Source organism: Phycodurus eques, chromosome 14, assembly GCF_024500275.1.
Source record: "Phycodurus eques isolate BA_2022a chromosome 14, UOR_Pequ_1.1, whole genome shotgun sequence".
NCBI lineage: Eukaryota > Metazoa > Chordata > Actinopteri > Syngnathiformes > Syngnathidae > Phycodurus > Phycodurus eques.
Window position 1 is genome coordinate 3768123 of NC_084538.1, and position 17677 is coordinate 3785799.

Consider the following 17677-nt stretch of genomic DNA (forward strand, 5'->3'; position numbering starts at 1 on the left):
TTTACACATAATTTACCAACTGTTTTATTCCACTTGTTGCATGTCAAAATTTGTTTTAAATTATAAAAATTCCTCCATCAGTCCACTCTGGACCGTGCCCACATAAAAACAGCGTGTCACCTTTATGCATTATGCAAAGAGAACATTTTAAATACATGTTAAAAGCTTACCAGTGATTATCTAAACTGACAAGGAATTGAGGTATTTTGGGGGATCAATTTGAATCAAAACAATGGAAAATACTGTTGTCAGTATTTGGGGACAAGGAGATTTCTTGTTAGTTACAAAAATAAAAAAATAAATTAAAGGCTGTTATTGCATAACACAAACTTTAGTCTCTCACACACATACACAAGGGCTCAAGGACAAATTGTAATTAAAACCGAACATTGAGCAGGAAAATAATGAGGGCAAACATGTTTTTTGTTGTTGGTAGTATGCATGAATGTGTTTGCATAGATTTTATGATTTGGAAAAACAAAAACAGAAACAAAGCAGTAAAAAATAAAAAGCCCCCCCCCCCCCCCCCCAAAAAAAAGGCTTATTTGGATAGTTTAATTTAGCACCAGAGCAGGACTCTTGGGTTTAAAACTGGGGTCTAAGACATATTTACATTCATGAAAATGTATGATGCAAACAACCAAAAAAGTGTATCATCCGTATGATTTATTTGCGTATTCAATCTTTTGGGGCTTTTTTTCCCCCCATTTTAAAATTCCTCTTATTTTAAGCGGGCATATTAGTCAAATTGCCACCCCACGGATGCGATACTGTCTGCTGTTATGTCAAAGCCAAAAGTCGAGGAAGACTGTGTAAAGAAGGCACAAAAGTGGAAAAAAAAAAACAAACCAAAACTGTCTCTGGGTTTTTTAGGTGTGATTTTTCTGTACTCAGCGGTTGCTCCTCATGGCCTCCTTGGCAGCCAGAATGAGAGGAGTCAGGCTCGACAGAGGCTTGGCCAGCTTCAGGAAAGGATGCTGCGCACGAAAAAAGAGGCACATGGAAATGTTATGTTTAAAGGGACACTAAATAAATACATTAATTATTTGATGTGCATTAATGTAGAATAAAGGTAGTTCCGCATGTTGCTGCCTGTGGCCTAATGCAGTGATTCTCAGTGTGGTACAGTACACTTGAGTGCCCTTCTTAATTATTTAAAGTGAGAATAAGACTGCATATATCGTTTTTTTTTTTTTTACCTCTGTATAAAAAGTGTTGCATCTATGAATGCAATGAACTGCGACAGAACTTTTTTTTTTTTTTTCCCCCCAGCATGTAACAAAAACAATTTGTACTCTGAAAAAAGATACTTGTTTGAGCTTATTTTCAAACAAGCTGAAAATGAAGATGCTCAATGCCAATTTGAGCCATCCTCGTATTCATGAAATTAAAGCCGGACTTGAATTATCCACCTGCAGCGAACCAAAAATGCAAACCAGAAATGCAGTTTATATAAAGTTTTTCGTCCCACCTCTCTCCTGCTACTTTCTAAAATCTAACCTTACTATCGCAGTAGGTAACGTGTCAGGTGTTTTTTTCCCCAACTCTCCTTTGTTAATAGTTGTTTTAGCGAAGTATATATGTGTGTGATACACACTTTTATTTGACGTAGATTATGTTTTTTTTTTTTACATGAGTGTTCTAATGCATAACATAAGTGTTGAAAATGCATCAAAACTAGTACGAAGGAGCCCGCTCCCTAGAAATGTTTGGAGCATTTCATTATTGTGCCTGTTACTGTACATCGCTGGTATGGAAAGGTGAGCAAAATATACATTATTTGTAGTAAATAAACAATCGTTTTGGACCAATTAAGTGAAAATGAATAATTTCCCGAGGCACACTTGATGATCTTTTGCGGCACAGTGGTTGGGATTCAGTGATCTCATGTTCAAGGCCTTCTCGGACATACGGATGTATATTAATGATACCTGCAGCAGTTCTCGGCCCGACCCTCGCTTCTCCACGTCCATCTCCAAGCATCGCGACAGGAAGGATCTGAAGACGGGGGACAGCTTTTCTGGACTCTGCAGCTCGGGAGTGCCATTGGTGGCGATTAAATACAACGCCTAAAAGACAAACGCAGCGAGGAGTGAGGAAAAACCCGAATGATTTCATGAGTTCAATGACTATTATAGTAATAACCCGCATATTCTGTGTATGTTGGGGAGGAGCTAAGTTTAGCCTGGGTTGTCAGTGTAGGAATTTACCAGCCACATGTGCATGGGTCATCCCCGGGGACTCCTCCCAGTGTACCGGGGGTCGTCCGATAAAGCTGATTGTCCGTTACATTGAAGCACTTTTTTTTTTTTTTTTTCTTGTTCTCCAAAAACGTTCAAAATCTTCAAATAGGTGAGTTCGCGAATGCTGAACGGCGGAGTATGCGTGGATTCGCTGTACTCACCCTGAGAGGGTTTTCGTTGAGATAGGGGGGCTCTCCCTCCACCATCTCGATGGCCATGATGCCCAGAGACCAAATGTCCACTTTAGGCCCGTAGGCCTTCCTGGTGACCACTTCTGGAGCCATCCAGTACGGCGTGCCCACCATGGTGCTGCGCTTGCTCTGCTCCGGTGTGATCTGAGCACAGAAGCCAAAGTCGGCTGGAAAGACGGACACAAAGACACTGGCTGTAACACCATTACAATCAAAAGGTTGAGATGCAGGCTGGCACAATCTCTGGAGAGATTGCCCAAAAATACACCCGATTTTTTCACATAAATACATAACTTTTGTTCTTGGAAAAAATACTCTATTCTTGATTTTTTTTCCTTTCCCTTTATTCTTGTAACATTAGTACCCTTTAAAAAAAATACCACTGTTCTTGCAATATAGCAATTTCTTTTGTTTTTCTTGTGTATACAACTTTAGTTCTTGCAAAACAGTTTATTTGTTTCCCAGGAAAAAATAAAAATGTATTCTGATAATATTGTGACTTATTATTATATATGTAGTCTTGAAAAATATTATTCTTTATTTGGAATATTTGGAATTTTTTTCCATTGAAAAAAATCCAACTTGTAATATTATGTCTTATTTTCTCAAGAACATATGACTATTGTTCTGGAGAAATACACTTTATTCTTGAAATCTTAGAACTTTTATTCCCGCTTTGAAAATACTAATTCATTCTTGTAATATTGCAACTCTTTTTTGGGGGGTGGAATGTAGTAAATCCTCGCTATATCGTGGTTCTCTTTTTGCAGATTCAGTTAATCGTTTTAAAATTATTATTATTTTTTTTTTAAATAAATCAGTGTTGTGCAGTTACACACCTGGACATCTTTGGCACAGTTCTCATTTTTGTCAATTTGACAACAATGTGGCCGTAATCAACGTTATCTTTTTATTGTCAAAACAGTTTTTCTTTCTTCTTGTAATACTAAACATTTTTCTAAAAAAAAAAAAAAAAAAAACACAACTAAATTCAAGTAGTATTCTGACTTTCCCCCCCCCCCCTCTGAAATATACACGTTTATGCTTACTGAGTTTGACCGATCCGTCCATTCCCAGCAGTACGTTGTCGCTCTTGATGTCTCGATGGATGACCTGATTGGCGTGAAGGAACTCCAGAGCCTGCAGGACCTGGACACAAACAAGAGAAAACAACATTATTAACTCCACGAGTGTGTTTTGCTTTTTCTTTATTTGTTGTGCTTTGTGTGACTCTACCACTGCATTGGTACCCAGTGAAGACAAAGACGAAATGAGCCATAACATACACTTACATAGGAAAGGGTTAACACTTAAAACACTACTTTGAAACCCTAACCCAGGATTGAATACCTCATTTAAAAACCTAACCCTGCATTTAAACCCTAATTCTGAACCCTGAAACTTTTACTCAGAATGGAGACCTCAATTTGAAACCCTAACCCAGGTTTGAAAGCCTCATTTTAAACACAAACCCGGTCTTAAAACTAATTTGAAACCGTAACGCTGCATTAAAACCCTAATTTGAAACCATAAGCCTCGATTTAAACCCTAAATTGAAAACCTAACCCAGGCTTCAAACAGTAATTTGAAACCCTAGTCCTGGTTGGAGACCATAATATGAAAGCCTGACCCTGTCTTCAAACCCTAACACGGGGTTGAAAGCCTACTTTGAAAGCCTGAATCTGGCTTTAGACCCTAACTTGAAACCATAACCCTGGCTTTAATTTGAAACCCAAACCATGTCTTGAAACTCTTATTTGAAACATGAACCCAGGCATTATGCCTGGGTTCATGTTAACACCATAACCAAGTCTTGAAATCCTAATTTGAAACCTTAACTCTGGATTGAAAGACTAATTTGAAACTGTAACCCCTGGCTTTAAACCCAATTTGAAACCCTAACCCGGGTTTTAAACCATAATTTGAAACCCTGGTCCTGTTTTACAACCTTAACCCAGGCTTGGAAGCTTTTAGTTTCACTTCGGTTTTCATTTCGAGTTGTTAACTCGTCTTGTACATGCCAGTTAGAAATGTGACTCAAAACATGGCCTGTACACTTAATAACTTTCCCGAACAAATACCATGTGACCCCCGTCGCGTGTGCTTTAATAAAGCCAGCCGGAGTGTTTCCACGACAACAGGCCGCGCTTACAAAGACGAGAATCTCCGGCATATTTTCCAACTTGCGTCGTCGCTTAAGAGCGGAAGCGGGCAACGGCTTGAGTCGAGTGTCGTCCGGTGCGCACCTCTCTGCATACGGCTGCGATCTGGGCCTCGTCCATGCACGTCTCCGTCACCACATCGGTCAGCGAGCCGCCCGCCAGGTACTCCATCACCACAAACAGCTCCTCGCCCACCAGGAAACTACAAGACCAAAACGCATGTGGAGCACTCATTCAAACCGCTCCCATTTCAAACCCCGACCCAGGCTTGAAACCCTAATTCGAAACCTGAACACACAATTTAAACAGTATTTTTTAAAAGCCTGGCTTGAAACCCTCATCTATGCTAACCCGGTCTTGAAAGCCTAAATTGAAACCTTAACCTGGGCTTGAAACCCAAATTGTAAACCCTAACTTTTCTTGAAACTCTAAACCAGACTTGAAACCATCTTTAGAAACCTTAATTTGAGGCCTAAACCAACATCAAAACCATCACTTGAAACCCTAACCCTGGGCTGAAACCTGAACCTTCAATGCAAACCCTAACTAGTTTGATCTTGAAACACTAACCGAGGGTTGAAGCTCTACTTTTAAAACCCCAAACATGTCCTGAAACCCTATAACCTTAGTTTGAAACCCTAGTCGGGCTTGAAACCCTAACCGGATCTCGAAACCATAATTTGAAACCCTAACATTTGCTTGTAAACCCAATCCATGTTTGAAACCACACATTGAAACCCCAATTTTTGCTCAAAAACCTAATCCAGGTTTGAAAGCATAATCCCAAAACTTAATCCAGGATGCCAAAATCCAGATTGGTTAGTTGATGTTGTTTTTCTTGTACCTATCTACAAAGTTGACAATGTTGGGATTCTTCATTTCCTTCATGACCAGGATCTCGTTGATGATAAGTTCTTTCTTGGGCTGCTTCTGCAAGTTGATCTGCTTGATGGCCACCTGCAGAGCGAGTACAACAAATTCGAATACAGCAATCTCTAGTTCATCATGAGGGGTTATGGTCCAGACAACCCCCACAATAGACAAAATCCACCAACTAGCTACCAAATATTTATTAGTTGTTGTTTTTTTTTTTTTGGTTAAATAAAGGTTAAGATTGATTGATTGATCGAGTGATTGACGGACTGAGAAGGAAGCAGTCAGCCACAAAGGTAAATTGCATAAAAACTCATTTTCGCCTACTACACTACTTGATCAGCTCATCGTTTTATTCTTTGCATCACTCATGGCTCTAAAACCTTTGAGCAAGAGTTTGGGGAAGATGACGGCACCACAGCTGCTTCGCCGTGACCCGACCCCGGATAAGTGGTGGAAAATGGATGGATGGATGGATGGATGGATGGATAGATGGATAAAGGCTTTTAGTTTGGTCGGGCGCAGACTTTGATGTGGCTGACTGGCGCTGGCTGAAGCACAAGATGCTATTTTTTTATTTTCTGAACAGTCGTTTTGGAGACGTAAGGATTCCGAAGCCCGACAGCGACGATATAAATATACGCAATTATACTGTATCGTATTAATCCAAACAAGCATACCTCCTGCCCCGTGGCAACATCTATGGCCGTGTAGACGGTTCCGGATGCCCTGCAAGTGCAAAAAAAACAATAGTAACAAGTGACATGATTTTAATGGTCAACAGTGATTAAATCACACTGCTTTGAAACCCGACTGTCAAACAGTGAACTAGAATTTAATTCCTGATTTGAAACCCCAACTCAGGACTGAAACAGTAATTTCAATTTAAAATCTTAAATCCAAATCCCCGATTGAAGACTCTAAATTGCCCGCAGGTGTGAATGTGAGTGCGAATGGTTGTTTGTTTCTATATGCCCTGCGATTGGCTGGCGACCGGTTGAGGGTGGACCCCGCCTCCCGCCCGAAGATAGCTGGGATAGGCTCCAGCACACCCGCAACCCTTAAGAGGATAAGCGGTAAAGAAAATGGATGGAAGCATCGATGAATGGAACTCTAAATCCCATTTGTCTCGAAAATTTGAACCCCTAACCCTTGTTTATAAACCCTAATTTCAAACACTTACCTTTCCTTGAAACGGCAATCCAGAAAGAAATGAAACATTAGTTTGAAGCTATTGCCTTTCATGAAACCCCAAATTTGAATTCAAACCCGAGATTGAAATCTCAATTGATACCCTAATCATCACTTGAAAACCTAATTTTAAACCTCAACCCTTTCTTGAAACCCTAATTTGAAACCCTAACCTGTGCTTTAAACCCCAATCCAGGATTGAAACTCTAATTTAAGACCCTAACAATGTCTTAAAACTAAAATTTGAAACCCTAAACCTGGATTAAACACCCAATTTGAAATCCTAACAATGGGTTAAAACCCCAATCCAGACTTGAAACTTTAAATATAAAACCCTAACCATGGCTAATTCTGGATTGAAACCCCAATTTGAAAGCCTGTTGCTTGAAACCCTAATTTGAAGCCGTAACCTTTGCTTTAGCCTTAACCCTATTTTAAAACCCAAAACCAGGATAGATAAACTGACTTGAAACCCTAAATCGGGTTTGAAAGCTTAATTTAAAACCTTCACCTTTGCTTGAAACCCTAATTTGCAAGTCTAACTTGAAACCCCAACCCAAAATGCAGACATAATAATTTGGCACCTCAACCATCGATTTAAACGCTAACATAGACTTGAAACTCTACTTTCAAACCCTAACCTTTGCTTGTAACCCTAATCCAGGATGCCAAACTCAAGTTTAGCTCCACATCACCCCTAAAAAGTCATGTCTTCACCCTTGTCCGATCTTCTCATATCGAGTGTATTTCTTCTTGGGATCGCCGATGCTAACAATAGTTCCTAAAAAAGAACAAAACAAACCTAGTCAATGTCGTTGTTCTCTGCGCAGCGTCATTCCAAGACCAACCAGGTTGTCTTACTGAGTTTCTCCATGATCTCCTCATCTGTCATCTTGCCTCCTTTCTTCTTCTGCCTGTCGGCCGCCTTGGAGGCCACGTCGCCCTCCGGAGGCGGGAAAGGGTCAATCACCGACCGCGTGTAAACCTGAAAGATGCCGAAGGACAACAAATCGGCACTCAAATGAGCAAAGACCTCCACCAGAGCCTTAAACGGTAGCACGCCAATATATTTCCCATAATTAGGGCCCAACCGATTGATCGGCCAGCCAATTTTAATATTAGCCCTTTTCAAAATAATCATAATCGGCTAGCGTTTTGTCGATTAAACGCCAATATATTGTTACTTTCTTATCAAACAGTTAATGCTGTTCAGTGTTGGAGTAACTCAGAATGATAGCCTTGCGCCGTTTGTCCACTAGATAGAGCGGACGCCATTCAATCCAATAAGCGTCTTTCCTGAGACAATAATCACAGGTTTCTACTGCAGTTGTGTCCATTTTGATGACAGTATAATAACTGATTGAACCTGTTTGCAAGCACACTCTAATCCTGTTTCAGAACAACTCACCGACTTGGTGTGTTCCGGCCTGGGCGCCACGACGGGCGGCGGCGCGTCGTCATCGTCGTCGTCGTCGTCGCCGTCTTTGCCGTCCTGCGAGGAGACGGCCGTGCCCTGCTTACCCTGCGGAGGAGGATGACAAGGAAGAGGAGAAGCGCGTTAAACAAGAAGCGAGCGTATTTACACCTGACCGATGAACGAACACTCACCGACGGTGAATCTTTATCTGCGTGGATGGGGGAACGAGGCAAATGAGTGAAGATTCTTTGTTCCAAATGTGTGATGTCGTAAAGGGGAGAGGAGTGTGAGGAGACTGACCTGAGGCTGAGAAGCTGAGGTACTTCTGCTTCCCACTCGTGGAGTCGTAGAACTTGAGGATGTCCAGGACCGCCTGAGGATTCTGCTTCTGTTCGGATTTGCTGATGTTGGAGGTTTGGAGGAGACGGGCCCATTGCTCCGGCATGCCCTGAGGACCAGACATTGGCGACTTGAGTCACTGTTTGATGACTTGTGACTTGACAAAAACTAAAAGACTTGAGACTCGACTTGGGAGTGAAAGACTTTGCTCGACTTGAGACATGATGAGGTATTATATATGTACATACAAGTTAGATGAACTGACCAATAACACACTCCACAATAAGCAGGAGTTCGACTATAATCGTGAACAATTCATCAATAAGAGGCTTCAAGCTGTATAATACTCACAGTTGAAGTTTACTGTAAAACTAAACATCAGATTTAAATGTTGTGTATTTTAAACGACCACATACCTTTGCCTTAGGAAGGCCCACTGAGCTTCAAGCTACAATGCAAAACGCCACCGACATACTAAACGTTAGCGTCGATAGTCGCCGTTTTAAAAGCAACGGATGTTTGAACACAAATGGTGGCGCAGCACACCAAGACAATACTCACAGGCATTAACATATATTCTTTATCGGCGACAAAGAATGACTAATATCAATAGGGCCCAACCGATTAGTCGGTTGCCTGATTTTATCGGCCAATATTAGTTATTATTAATAATAATTCTTATCACACGAAATTCTGTCGATTAAACTTTGATATAATCTTATTTTCTCATGAAGCAAAAGCTGTTCAGTAGGGACGGGCAGTGGTTTTATTTGTGAATTATATCCCTCTCCATCCTCTCATATGCTCATTAAGTCTGTATGTACATGTTTTTATAAGGTTTATATTAATGCTTAAGAGTGCATTATTATTGTGTTGCTACCAAAATTGATGTTTATTTACCAACTATGCTTAAATGGTTTGCTGACTTTTTTTGTGACTGACAGAACGTTATGCTGTGTGAATTATATCCTTGTCCATCCGCTCATATGCCCACGAAGCACAATGTCTGTAAATACGTTTACAGTTCGTTTATACGAGGGGTAATAGAAAAGTTTGCGGCCTAGGGTACAATTTTTTGTTAATGTCAAATTGAAACATTTGTCAACGTAGTCCCCTTCTAAATTTGCAGACTTAGGCCTATTCCAGCGGTCGTGGAGTTTTACGACTACCCCCTTCATAGAGACTCGAGTCTTGACTTGAAACTCAAACCTTTCCATGAAACCCTAAACCTGTCTTAAACCCCTAACCTGGGAATAAAATCTGATTTTAAAACCCTAACTTGAAACCCTAAACCTGTCTTGGAACCCTAATTTAAAGATCTACACCTGTCTTGGAACCCTGACCTTTACATGAAACCCTAGCCTTTGCTTGAAAGCTGAACCCCTAAATGACTTCTGATCTGAAACGGTCACGCTGTCCCTTACTGTGAACTCTCCAGTGACGGCGTCAAAGCCCACATGGATGGTGTGTTCAAAGTCAGATGGGGAGGAGATCTCTGGCCTGTCCTTGTCTCGGTCCTTCTTCCTACCTCCTGCAAGGCAACGTTGACACGTTGACTGTGCGACTGTGTGTGTGACGACAGTATGTGTGTGTGTGTGTGTGTGTGTATGTGCGTCACCTTTCTCCGAGGCAAACATGGAGATGATCTTGTTTCTGGACTTGCGCTCCTCCGGCACAGACGGAAGCGGCCGAGAGCTGTGATTGGTCACCTGGGGGTCTTTGGCTCCTCCTCCTTGGCTACTCATCCTGACAGGGGGGGCGGGGGGCTTGTCCTCGCACAATCCGCTGTCGCACATCTACACACACTTGAACCTCAAGAGAAACACAGGAACTGATTTACTAAATGTTTTTTGGTTAAATCGAACACAACATGGTTTTTATACAGTTGCTGCTTTCCAAAAAATCATCAGAGATACGTACATGGATTTTCTGTAACTCAGCAAAGTTTCTTTGTCTACCGCTAATACTTCCAATTCCATCACTTCAAACTTCATTTTGCACCTGCGGTGCTCTCCCAAATGTTCCATGCATGGTGAAAATGATCAAGGCAACTAAAATCGCAGAAACCCTTTGAAATATAGTGGTCTCCACCACTTTTACACCTCTTGCCAACAGTGCGCAAAATCTGTGAGAGTGATCAAACATGCAATTTAGTGTCCCCTATTTGAGATCAGAGTAACTCAGGTCCATAGCCTGCTACAAAGCAAGGTCGAGAGTGACATCCACCAAGCAGAAGTCATTCACGTTCGCCTTCATTTGAATGAGGAAGGAAAGCTGACCGTCTAGCAGTGTCTGAGAGCAATGTTTTAAAGGAAGTTGCACTTGCAGTCAACCCTCCCCGAGTCAGGAATTGCCAATCGCAAACTCACCTCCTCGCAAATTTTTCTGTAGACAGTAGCAAAAACTAGTCCCTGAAAAATCCACCAATTTGTGCCTTTGTTATTCAGTATCTGCGCTCTTTACGTAATTCCATGAACAGGCCCGCCACCCACACCGAGTGACATGACCGAACGCGGGTGGGGTTCTGTAACTAGTTTTAATGAGTTGCCGAACATTCGCGACTAGTTTTCCTGTGATTCATTGTGAATGGCCGTTGCAACATCACATATTTATTACTCAAACAAAATGCTATGTTGTATCACATTGGCAAAAAAAAAAAATCACATTTCCTGGTATGAAGTGAGTCTAACTGTATTATTATTGGCAACTCACAGAAAGTTTGGAATATTGGGCATTTGGGTAAAATTTCAGGATGAACCTGTAATGAATGCACTGTAACATTCCATTTTACTTTACAGGCAAAACTTAATTTGATCATCTCTGAACTTTGACAAACTGTTCAATGTTTCAGTACATTTTTCACAACTTGCTGTTCTCTACCAAAGAGCCCCGGACACAAAACTTGGTGAAGATATCTATCATAACAGGGAACACACATACACACAACAGAACTTATCCTAGAAATTTAACAGTAAGTCATCTATTTTGGTTTGAACCAGTTGTTTCTGGTAAAAACAAAAAACAAACACAAAAAAAAAACTTCCTTTTAACAAATCCCTCCTCAGGACACGAGCGACAAAGAATTTCAAAGTTTTTTGTGTGCGAGTTTGATCATCATTGCAAGGAGTTACCATAAAGAATGGGGTACAGTTTTCATTTGAATTCTAATGGATGTCAGTGGGGAAAATGGTTCTGAAAAAAAGACGATTAACATCAGATGAGCTTTGGACCGTAATTGCGACATAAAATATTACAGCATGACTCATAGGGATTGTACAGCTTAATCAACTAGTTTACTACTTCCACAATGACGTTTAGAGAGTGACATTGACTCGTTGCTAATCTTCTGTTTTTTGACAATAGGAAGCAGAGCCGCTTGCAGCAACAGTTGGCACGCTTTTATTCTGAAGGGATGACTTTACTGGCGACAGGATGTTTATGGCGATGATGCCCAAATGTTGCTGAGCAGACCAGGAGGGTCTCAACTGCAGGGTGTTGCCTGCGTTTATAAATAAAAACTTGCGTTGTCCGCCTTGCAGTCTGTTTGAATGCCTTGCAAAGTGAAGGAAAGCAGGGCATTTTTCCAGCGCACTTGATGAGGTCCGTGCAATCACAGAAAATTATCACCATGCAGAACCCACTGCCTGTGGTGGGACCAGACTGAGGACAAGTTAACCATTTGACCAAGTTGTGCAAGCATTATCAGGCTTTTCAATTATAGCACTGTTCAAAAAAAAGAAAAAAGAAAAAAATAATGTCATCAACGACTACTCAACTTGATTCACATTAGTGTCGATTTAAAAAACCCTGAAGTCGTGCAACCCTGAATGACTAGCGCACAAGTTTGATAGAGATGCGAGGGGCTTGTCATGTAGCTGCATGTCTTCAACCACAAGGAAAACCATCAAACCCGCAACAAGAAAAGCAGAACGAGAAGCGCTTAAATCGACTCAAAATGCTTTTGCTACATTTTTTCTGTGACATCACAAGCAGGAAGTGCTTTGTGATTTGGGTTAAACAAAAAAACAAAAATGCAAAAAGAAAAAAAAAAAACACTGGCATGATTTTCCAACAAGGCCCTTACCTAACATCCTGACAATCCAAAAAGTCAAACCAGACATACCGTGACCACTCCTCAGATATTATTCACCGCATCCTTAACACGAGCGACCAATCATTCACCTTCTGATGCCTCTTCTGCGTCTTACAGAAGACCCAAAGAACAGAGTTCGTCCCACGACCCTGTCTCTTTGCTGCATTTACCTGCTACTAAGCGTGCAGTCTCGTGCTCCCAGCCCCCTACTGAAACACTTTATACAGGGCAGGTCTGAGCTGGCTGCCTCATTCCACAGCAAACAGCTCACTGGACAAGTGCATTCTTGCCTGGGCCTGGATGAAATTCCATAGCTCAAGGGCAAACACACACACACGACAAAAAGTCATTCCCCATTGCCGGATGAATGACATGAAAATCAATTTTCCGTACCACTTATCCTCACTTGGCTCGCAGGCGTGCTGGCGCCTAACCCAGCTGACTTGGATCGAGAGGCGGGGTACACCCTGAACTGGTCGCCAGCCAATCGCAGGGCACATAGAGACAACCAACCATTTGCACTCACATTTGACATGAATATAGATAAAAAGATAGCTCACACTTTATATAGTAAGTTGCAAATCGAATATGAATGAGAAATCCGGCCGTCTCGACTGCCAGGTGTAAAAGACCAACTACGATAGCTTGAAAAAGGCCATCCTGGGCATTTCCAACCCAAATTCTCAAGACTTCAAAGATCATGGGAAAAAAATGATGGCATGAGACCTTAAGGATTCATCATCAACTTGATTTCAGACAGGAAATTAATACATTTCAAAAAGAGCTGTAATTTGATAGACATAATCATATACACTGAATCCACACACACACACACACACACACTGACCCTTAGCAACTGTTGCTATGCTGTCATTTTTCCTTAGTCAACTTCCTCCTTTCCCAAATTCTTTTTCCAAAGCCCATACAATCACACTTTGTGTACTGTTTACTGTTTTGTAGCTGTTTACAGGAAATGACCAGCTGCGTCTCTTTTGTTGGGCTTCTACAAAAGGAAATGGTGTGGAGGACTTCCTGGAGGGAGTGATGACGCCCGTGCGCTAGAGTCCAACACAGACAAACTCAGCCACACACAACACGACGACTTCTTGCGACCGCTCTGGTCACGACTCACGGCTGCAGGGTAAACACACCGCCAGGCCGCACACCTCCACATCCTGTTATTGAACTGCACAACACTGCAAAAGCGGGCATTTTATCGCCTTTCTTCTTCCCTGTGTCGCCGTTCAGTATAAACAGCACTGACACGTAATGGACCAAACAGCAATTTTCTAGCTTGAAAGTTAGTTTCAGAGGCGCAACTGTAAGCTAGGCTAGGTAATATGGCCTAAAAATCCCCCCTTATGATTTGAACAAATTGTTTTCCTATTTGCAGCTTCGGGTTGCTTCGCCTCATGTTGTTCTATTTGATGTTGCATGGAGTGGCGCAGAGAGGTTATGTAATCAGGAGTTTTGTCAGTTACTTTGAAGGAAAAAGAACACATGAGCAGTGAGTTTAAAGACACAGGAGAGAGCTTCGGCAGTTAATTTGAGAGAAAAAAAAAAAAAAAAGAGAGTTGGGCGGGTGAGCTGGCTGCAGAAAGATCTTCATTTTCCGGTTCAGAAGGTGAAACGGTATGTGACTATGATAAATGTGTATCTTATGTTACTCAGCTGCACTATAGCTTATAATTGATAACATGTTGAGCTTGAGAGCTAACAATTGTGGTTCATGGCTAGCTAAAAATGTTAGAGAAAATGGTGTCCTTGTGGCGCATGTAATTATATTGGACAACGTGTAATTGTATATTTGTGTTAATGTTTTTCACCGACAGTGGATGTAGAGCTGTCAGTCACTATTGAAGATTTTTTTAAAATTGGTTATTGTCTCAATTAACAATATCACACAAGAGGGAGTTTTGTATTATATATGGTGCTCAGTGGAGACTGGATGCAGTGTGAAATGCCAAAGGTGGACAAATGCAGTCAGTCTTCTTTTGGTGTACCTTGGTGCGACTTGGTTCTGTGTAAGAGGGAACGGGTTAACCAAATGCAGGCAGTTATGACTCTGATGCAGTCATTTTGCAGGATCGCCATCTGAAAGAGGCTACTCGGCTCCCCGTCTGAAAGGTTAGTCAATCATGGTGATCAGTGGAGAATGGGTTCTGTGTGAAAGGCAAAGGATGGACAAATGCAGTCAGTCTTCTACTCTTAGCAATGGTTTGGGCCTGCTGGTCGAAATGGGCAAACTTGATGACATTAGGTTTTCTGTGCCCACAGGCTGTTCTTCGTAAGAAAGATAAGTTCGTGTATTTAACAGACGTGAGCGCTGTCAATCAGGAGGAATACTTCAAAAAGTACATTCACAAGCCACTGGGTAAGAATTAGGGCTAGATCTTTCAAATTGTCAAATTGTTTTTTAGAATTCTTTTTTTTTTGACAAAACATTTCCCCCCCCCGCTTAATTCCCGGCTTGAGAGTAGGTGACCACGTTTGAAAAACATACGCGACTAGTTAACGAGAGAATAATAGCCATACAGAACTCACCGGTGAGCTGTCAACCACAAAAAACGGGATGCACTTAAATCAAACTCCTCAGACTCCGCCCCCGTTTACTTTGCCCCAAAATACGGAAAAGAAAATCCAAAAAGGGAGCCGAACTTCCGCTTCTTTGGTGCCCTAGATTTGTTAAAAACGGTATCGTGTGTCGCCTTTTTTGTATTTTTCGTTCCGCTTTTCTTCCCCCCTGACCTCTCCCTACCTTGGCGTTTTGTTCGGCTCCGGAGGAGGCATCTGTTGCGTGGAAAGGAAGCGGAAAGTCGTACAAATATGGACGCCGCGGCTTCCGTAGGAGAAGCGGAACTGCGCGTAAACCGACTTGTTGCGTTCAAACGGGGTCGGGAAAAAAGCACACACCGTTCGTTACCAAGGGCTTCCAAGTTTTTCCAAATTAAATGTAGTGATACGTACATTGTGATCACGATATGTTTGGGAACCGTGCCTAGTATTGTTACTCATTTAAATTATTGATGTATAGCGTGTTGTGTTTAAAAAAAAAAAAAAAAAAGAAGAAGATCATCTACTCAACTTCTATGGCCTTCACGATAGTGTGGGGTTGCGGAAGTGGTCTGCTCTGACGTGACGTCGTGCACGCAAACGCAACAGTAAAAACAGCTTCCATCATCACCCACGTCGATGGCGCATTGAGGGAAAAATCGACTGTAAGCCAGGGGCGACACGAAAGTAGGGAAGGCGTTCATGACAAAATACTCTTGTCGCCAGTTTAGTCAGACTCGCTGTGAAACAAGGCCGCGTATCAAACCGGCGTGCTAAGCTAAAGCGGCTAATACGCTAACCACCAGCAGCCAAACAGGCGAAACACACGACAATAATAATAGCCGCTAGGTTAGTCCAAGCTTGAACAGTTTCTCCCCCCCTCACCTTGCTGGAAGTCCCTTTGCCATCCCACCTACGTACCACACTGTCTGAATTTATATGTGCAGGCGGAATGGCTTTTCGTAGGAGCTGGTTCAGTTGGGACAGGTACAGCGAGGCGGACCTCTTTACCGACGGCTTGGGCCAGAACAACACTCTCTCCCAGGCCATCCGGGCCGCCGCCTCCGAGGAGCCGGACGCCGACGGCAACGTGCTGTTTGGCCAGATACAGGGCACCGTAGTGGGCCTCAAATATTACAGCGGGGTGGTGAGCATCCACATGAAACCCACCCACTTATATATAGTATTCAATAAATGCTTTTATGCTCATTCCATTCCAAAAATAGCATTATCATAACAGACTGTATTGTAGCCATGGCAACCCATTCACGGCTATTGGTTAGACACAGTTCCAAGAAACGTATTCATATGCTTCAACATGTCCTGTGTGATGCTAATTCACCTCTACATAGCAAAAAAAATGTCTGTTATCATTTTGAAATGGTCTGAGTCTAAACAAACAAAAAAAGCAAATAAGCCAAAGAGCCCATTCCGACAATGAGATCACATTGAAATTATTGGAATTTCAACACTTTCCCAGTTGTAATCAATTATCAGGAAGTCAGCTGGCATGGCTCCAGCCCACACTTGCAACTGGATAAGCGGTATAGAAAATGGATACATGGATATTAAAGACTTCACAAAAGTCAAAAAGGAAAACACGCAGGTTGTCGAACGCAACCTATTCTGACACTCGCACCACTTTCAAATTGTTCTAATTTCAAAACAGATTCCTCCGTAGGTATCAATTATCAATGGACATGATCTGTTAGAGTCAACTCACAAAAGACCCCGCCCCCAAAAAGGAAAACAATGTGGGTTATCGAACAGCTCATTCCAACACTGATGCCGCTTCCAAAACAGTCACAACTGTCTTGATAGCATTTTAGGTCACATTTTAGCATGTCATTCAAATCTAAAAGGAACTTAACTAAAGTGAATGATACAACGTTGTCACATTCTCCAATGAAGATCAATCAATGAAAATTGTGTCCAGAATTATGAAAACTACTTTTTTTCATTCTCTAAAGCAGTGGTGCCCAAAGCAATTGCAAGGGGGGTGCGGGACAAATGAATGATTGAAAACATTGCTTTGAAAGCAGTGTTAAACATTTTAAAAAAGGAAACCACCGAACATAATTACACAGTTAAGTTGCTTGAAAACAGTTACACTCCTTACAACCTGCAGTTTATGGCGGTTCACCTTTATTTTTTTCCAAAAACATTGAGGTTTGTATTAATTGTACATTTGTTTGCCCTTCATAGCGCTCCTAAAACCCACACTCAGCTAAAAAAAAAAAAGCCAAAGAAAAAGGAACACATGCATCTATGATAATCTAAAATAACTGCTATGAAAATCCACAAAACATTTAACCCACAAGTGCTCATCCTATATAAATATAAATATTCAAATTTCAGTTCAGGCCTTCCGATGTGAAGTTCTGCCCATGCTTGTATAGCTTTTCTCTTGTTACTCTGCTTTCGACACTTTAAATTGCCCAGTTAGCTGGGATAGGTTCCAGGTTATACACCACCCTAACAAGGATAAGTGTTATAGGAAATAGATGGAGAGAGATTGTTTTTTGGCTTCTTCCCGTCATGTCACTTTAGCAAGTAAAATGCATGCTCTGTCGGGTTGAAGTCTGGAGCTTGACTCGGCAAGACTAAAACCTCAC

At 41.7% G+C, this 17677-nt stretch overlaps 2 protein-coding genes across 19 annotated transcripts in view; one reads left to right on the top strand and one right to left on the bottom strand.

Moving 5' to 3' along the window:
* Positions 1 to 16085, bottom strand: LOC133413099 (serine/threonine-protein kinase PAK 2-like). 11 transcript variants are annotated; one of them, XM_061697031.1, is made up of 16 exons: positions 15268 to 15343; positions 14513 to 14671; positions 10035 to 10228; positions 9841 to 9947; positions 8378 to 8525; positions 8269 to 8285; positions 8069 to 8182; positions 7522 to 7645; positions 7378 to 7441; positions 6150 to 6198; positions 5441 to 5553; positions 4681 to 4798; positions 3484 to 3583; positions 2405 to 2601; positions 1932 to 2069; positions 1 to 977 (listed from the first exon to the last, which is right to left on the bottom strand). In XM_061697031.1, exons 3-16 carry the CDS (start codon positions 10210 to 10212, stop codon positions 891 to 893), a joined length of 1554 nt encoding a protein of 517 aa, XP_061553015.1. In that variant the 5' UTR covers positions 10213 to 10228; positions 14513 to 14671; positions 15268 to 15343; the 3' UTR covers positions 1 to 890. The 11 variants fall into 11 exon arrangements, with proteins under 11 accessions (XP_061553015.1, XP_061553020.1, XP_061553014.1 ...); XM_061697036.1 differs by lacking the exon at positions 15268 to 15343 and adding an exon at positions 15054 to 15261 and having other exon boundaries at positions 10035 to 10221; XM_061697030.1 differs by lacking the exon at positions 15268 to 15343 and adding an exon at positions 15054 to 15261.
* Positions 13605 to 17677, top strand: part of hltf (helicase-like transcription factor) — a 23379-nt gene continuing 19306 nt past the window's right edge. Inside the window, exons 1-4 of one of the 8 annotated variants that reach the window (XM_061697022.1) lie at positions 13635 to 13650; positions 14595 to 14636; positions 14787 to 14883; positions 16010 to 16209. In XM_061697022.1, the coding sequence (XP_061553006.1) occupies positions 16015 to 16209 (195 nt within the window). In that variant the 5' untranslated portion in view covers positions 13635 to 13650; positions 14595 to 14636; positions 14787 to 14883; positions 16010 to 16014. Of the gene's footprint in view, positions 13651 to 13675; positions 14142 to 14594; positions 14637 to 14786; positions 14884 to 15128; positions 16210 to 17677 lie in introns of those variants that run through there. The other 7 variants (XM_061697021.1, XM_061697027.1, XM_061697024.1 and 4 more) reach the window with 7 other exon arrangements.

Coding starts and splice junctions, on each gene's coding strand:
- LOC133413099 (XM_061697038.1), bottom strand. CDS start 10,212: ATGTGCGACAGCGGATTGTGCGAGGACAAGCCCCCCGCCCCCCCTGTC. Junction 7,646..8,068: donor GGCCGGAACACACCAAGTCG/GTGAGTTGTTCT, acceptor GGCATCTTTCAG/GTTTACACGCGGTCGGTGAT. Junction 5,554..6,149: donor ATGTTGCCACGGGGCAGGAG/GTATGCTTGTTT, acceptor CTCGCTCTGCAG/GTGGCCATCAAGCAGATCAA.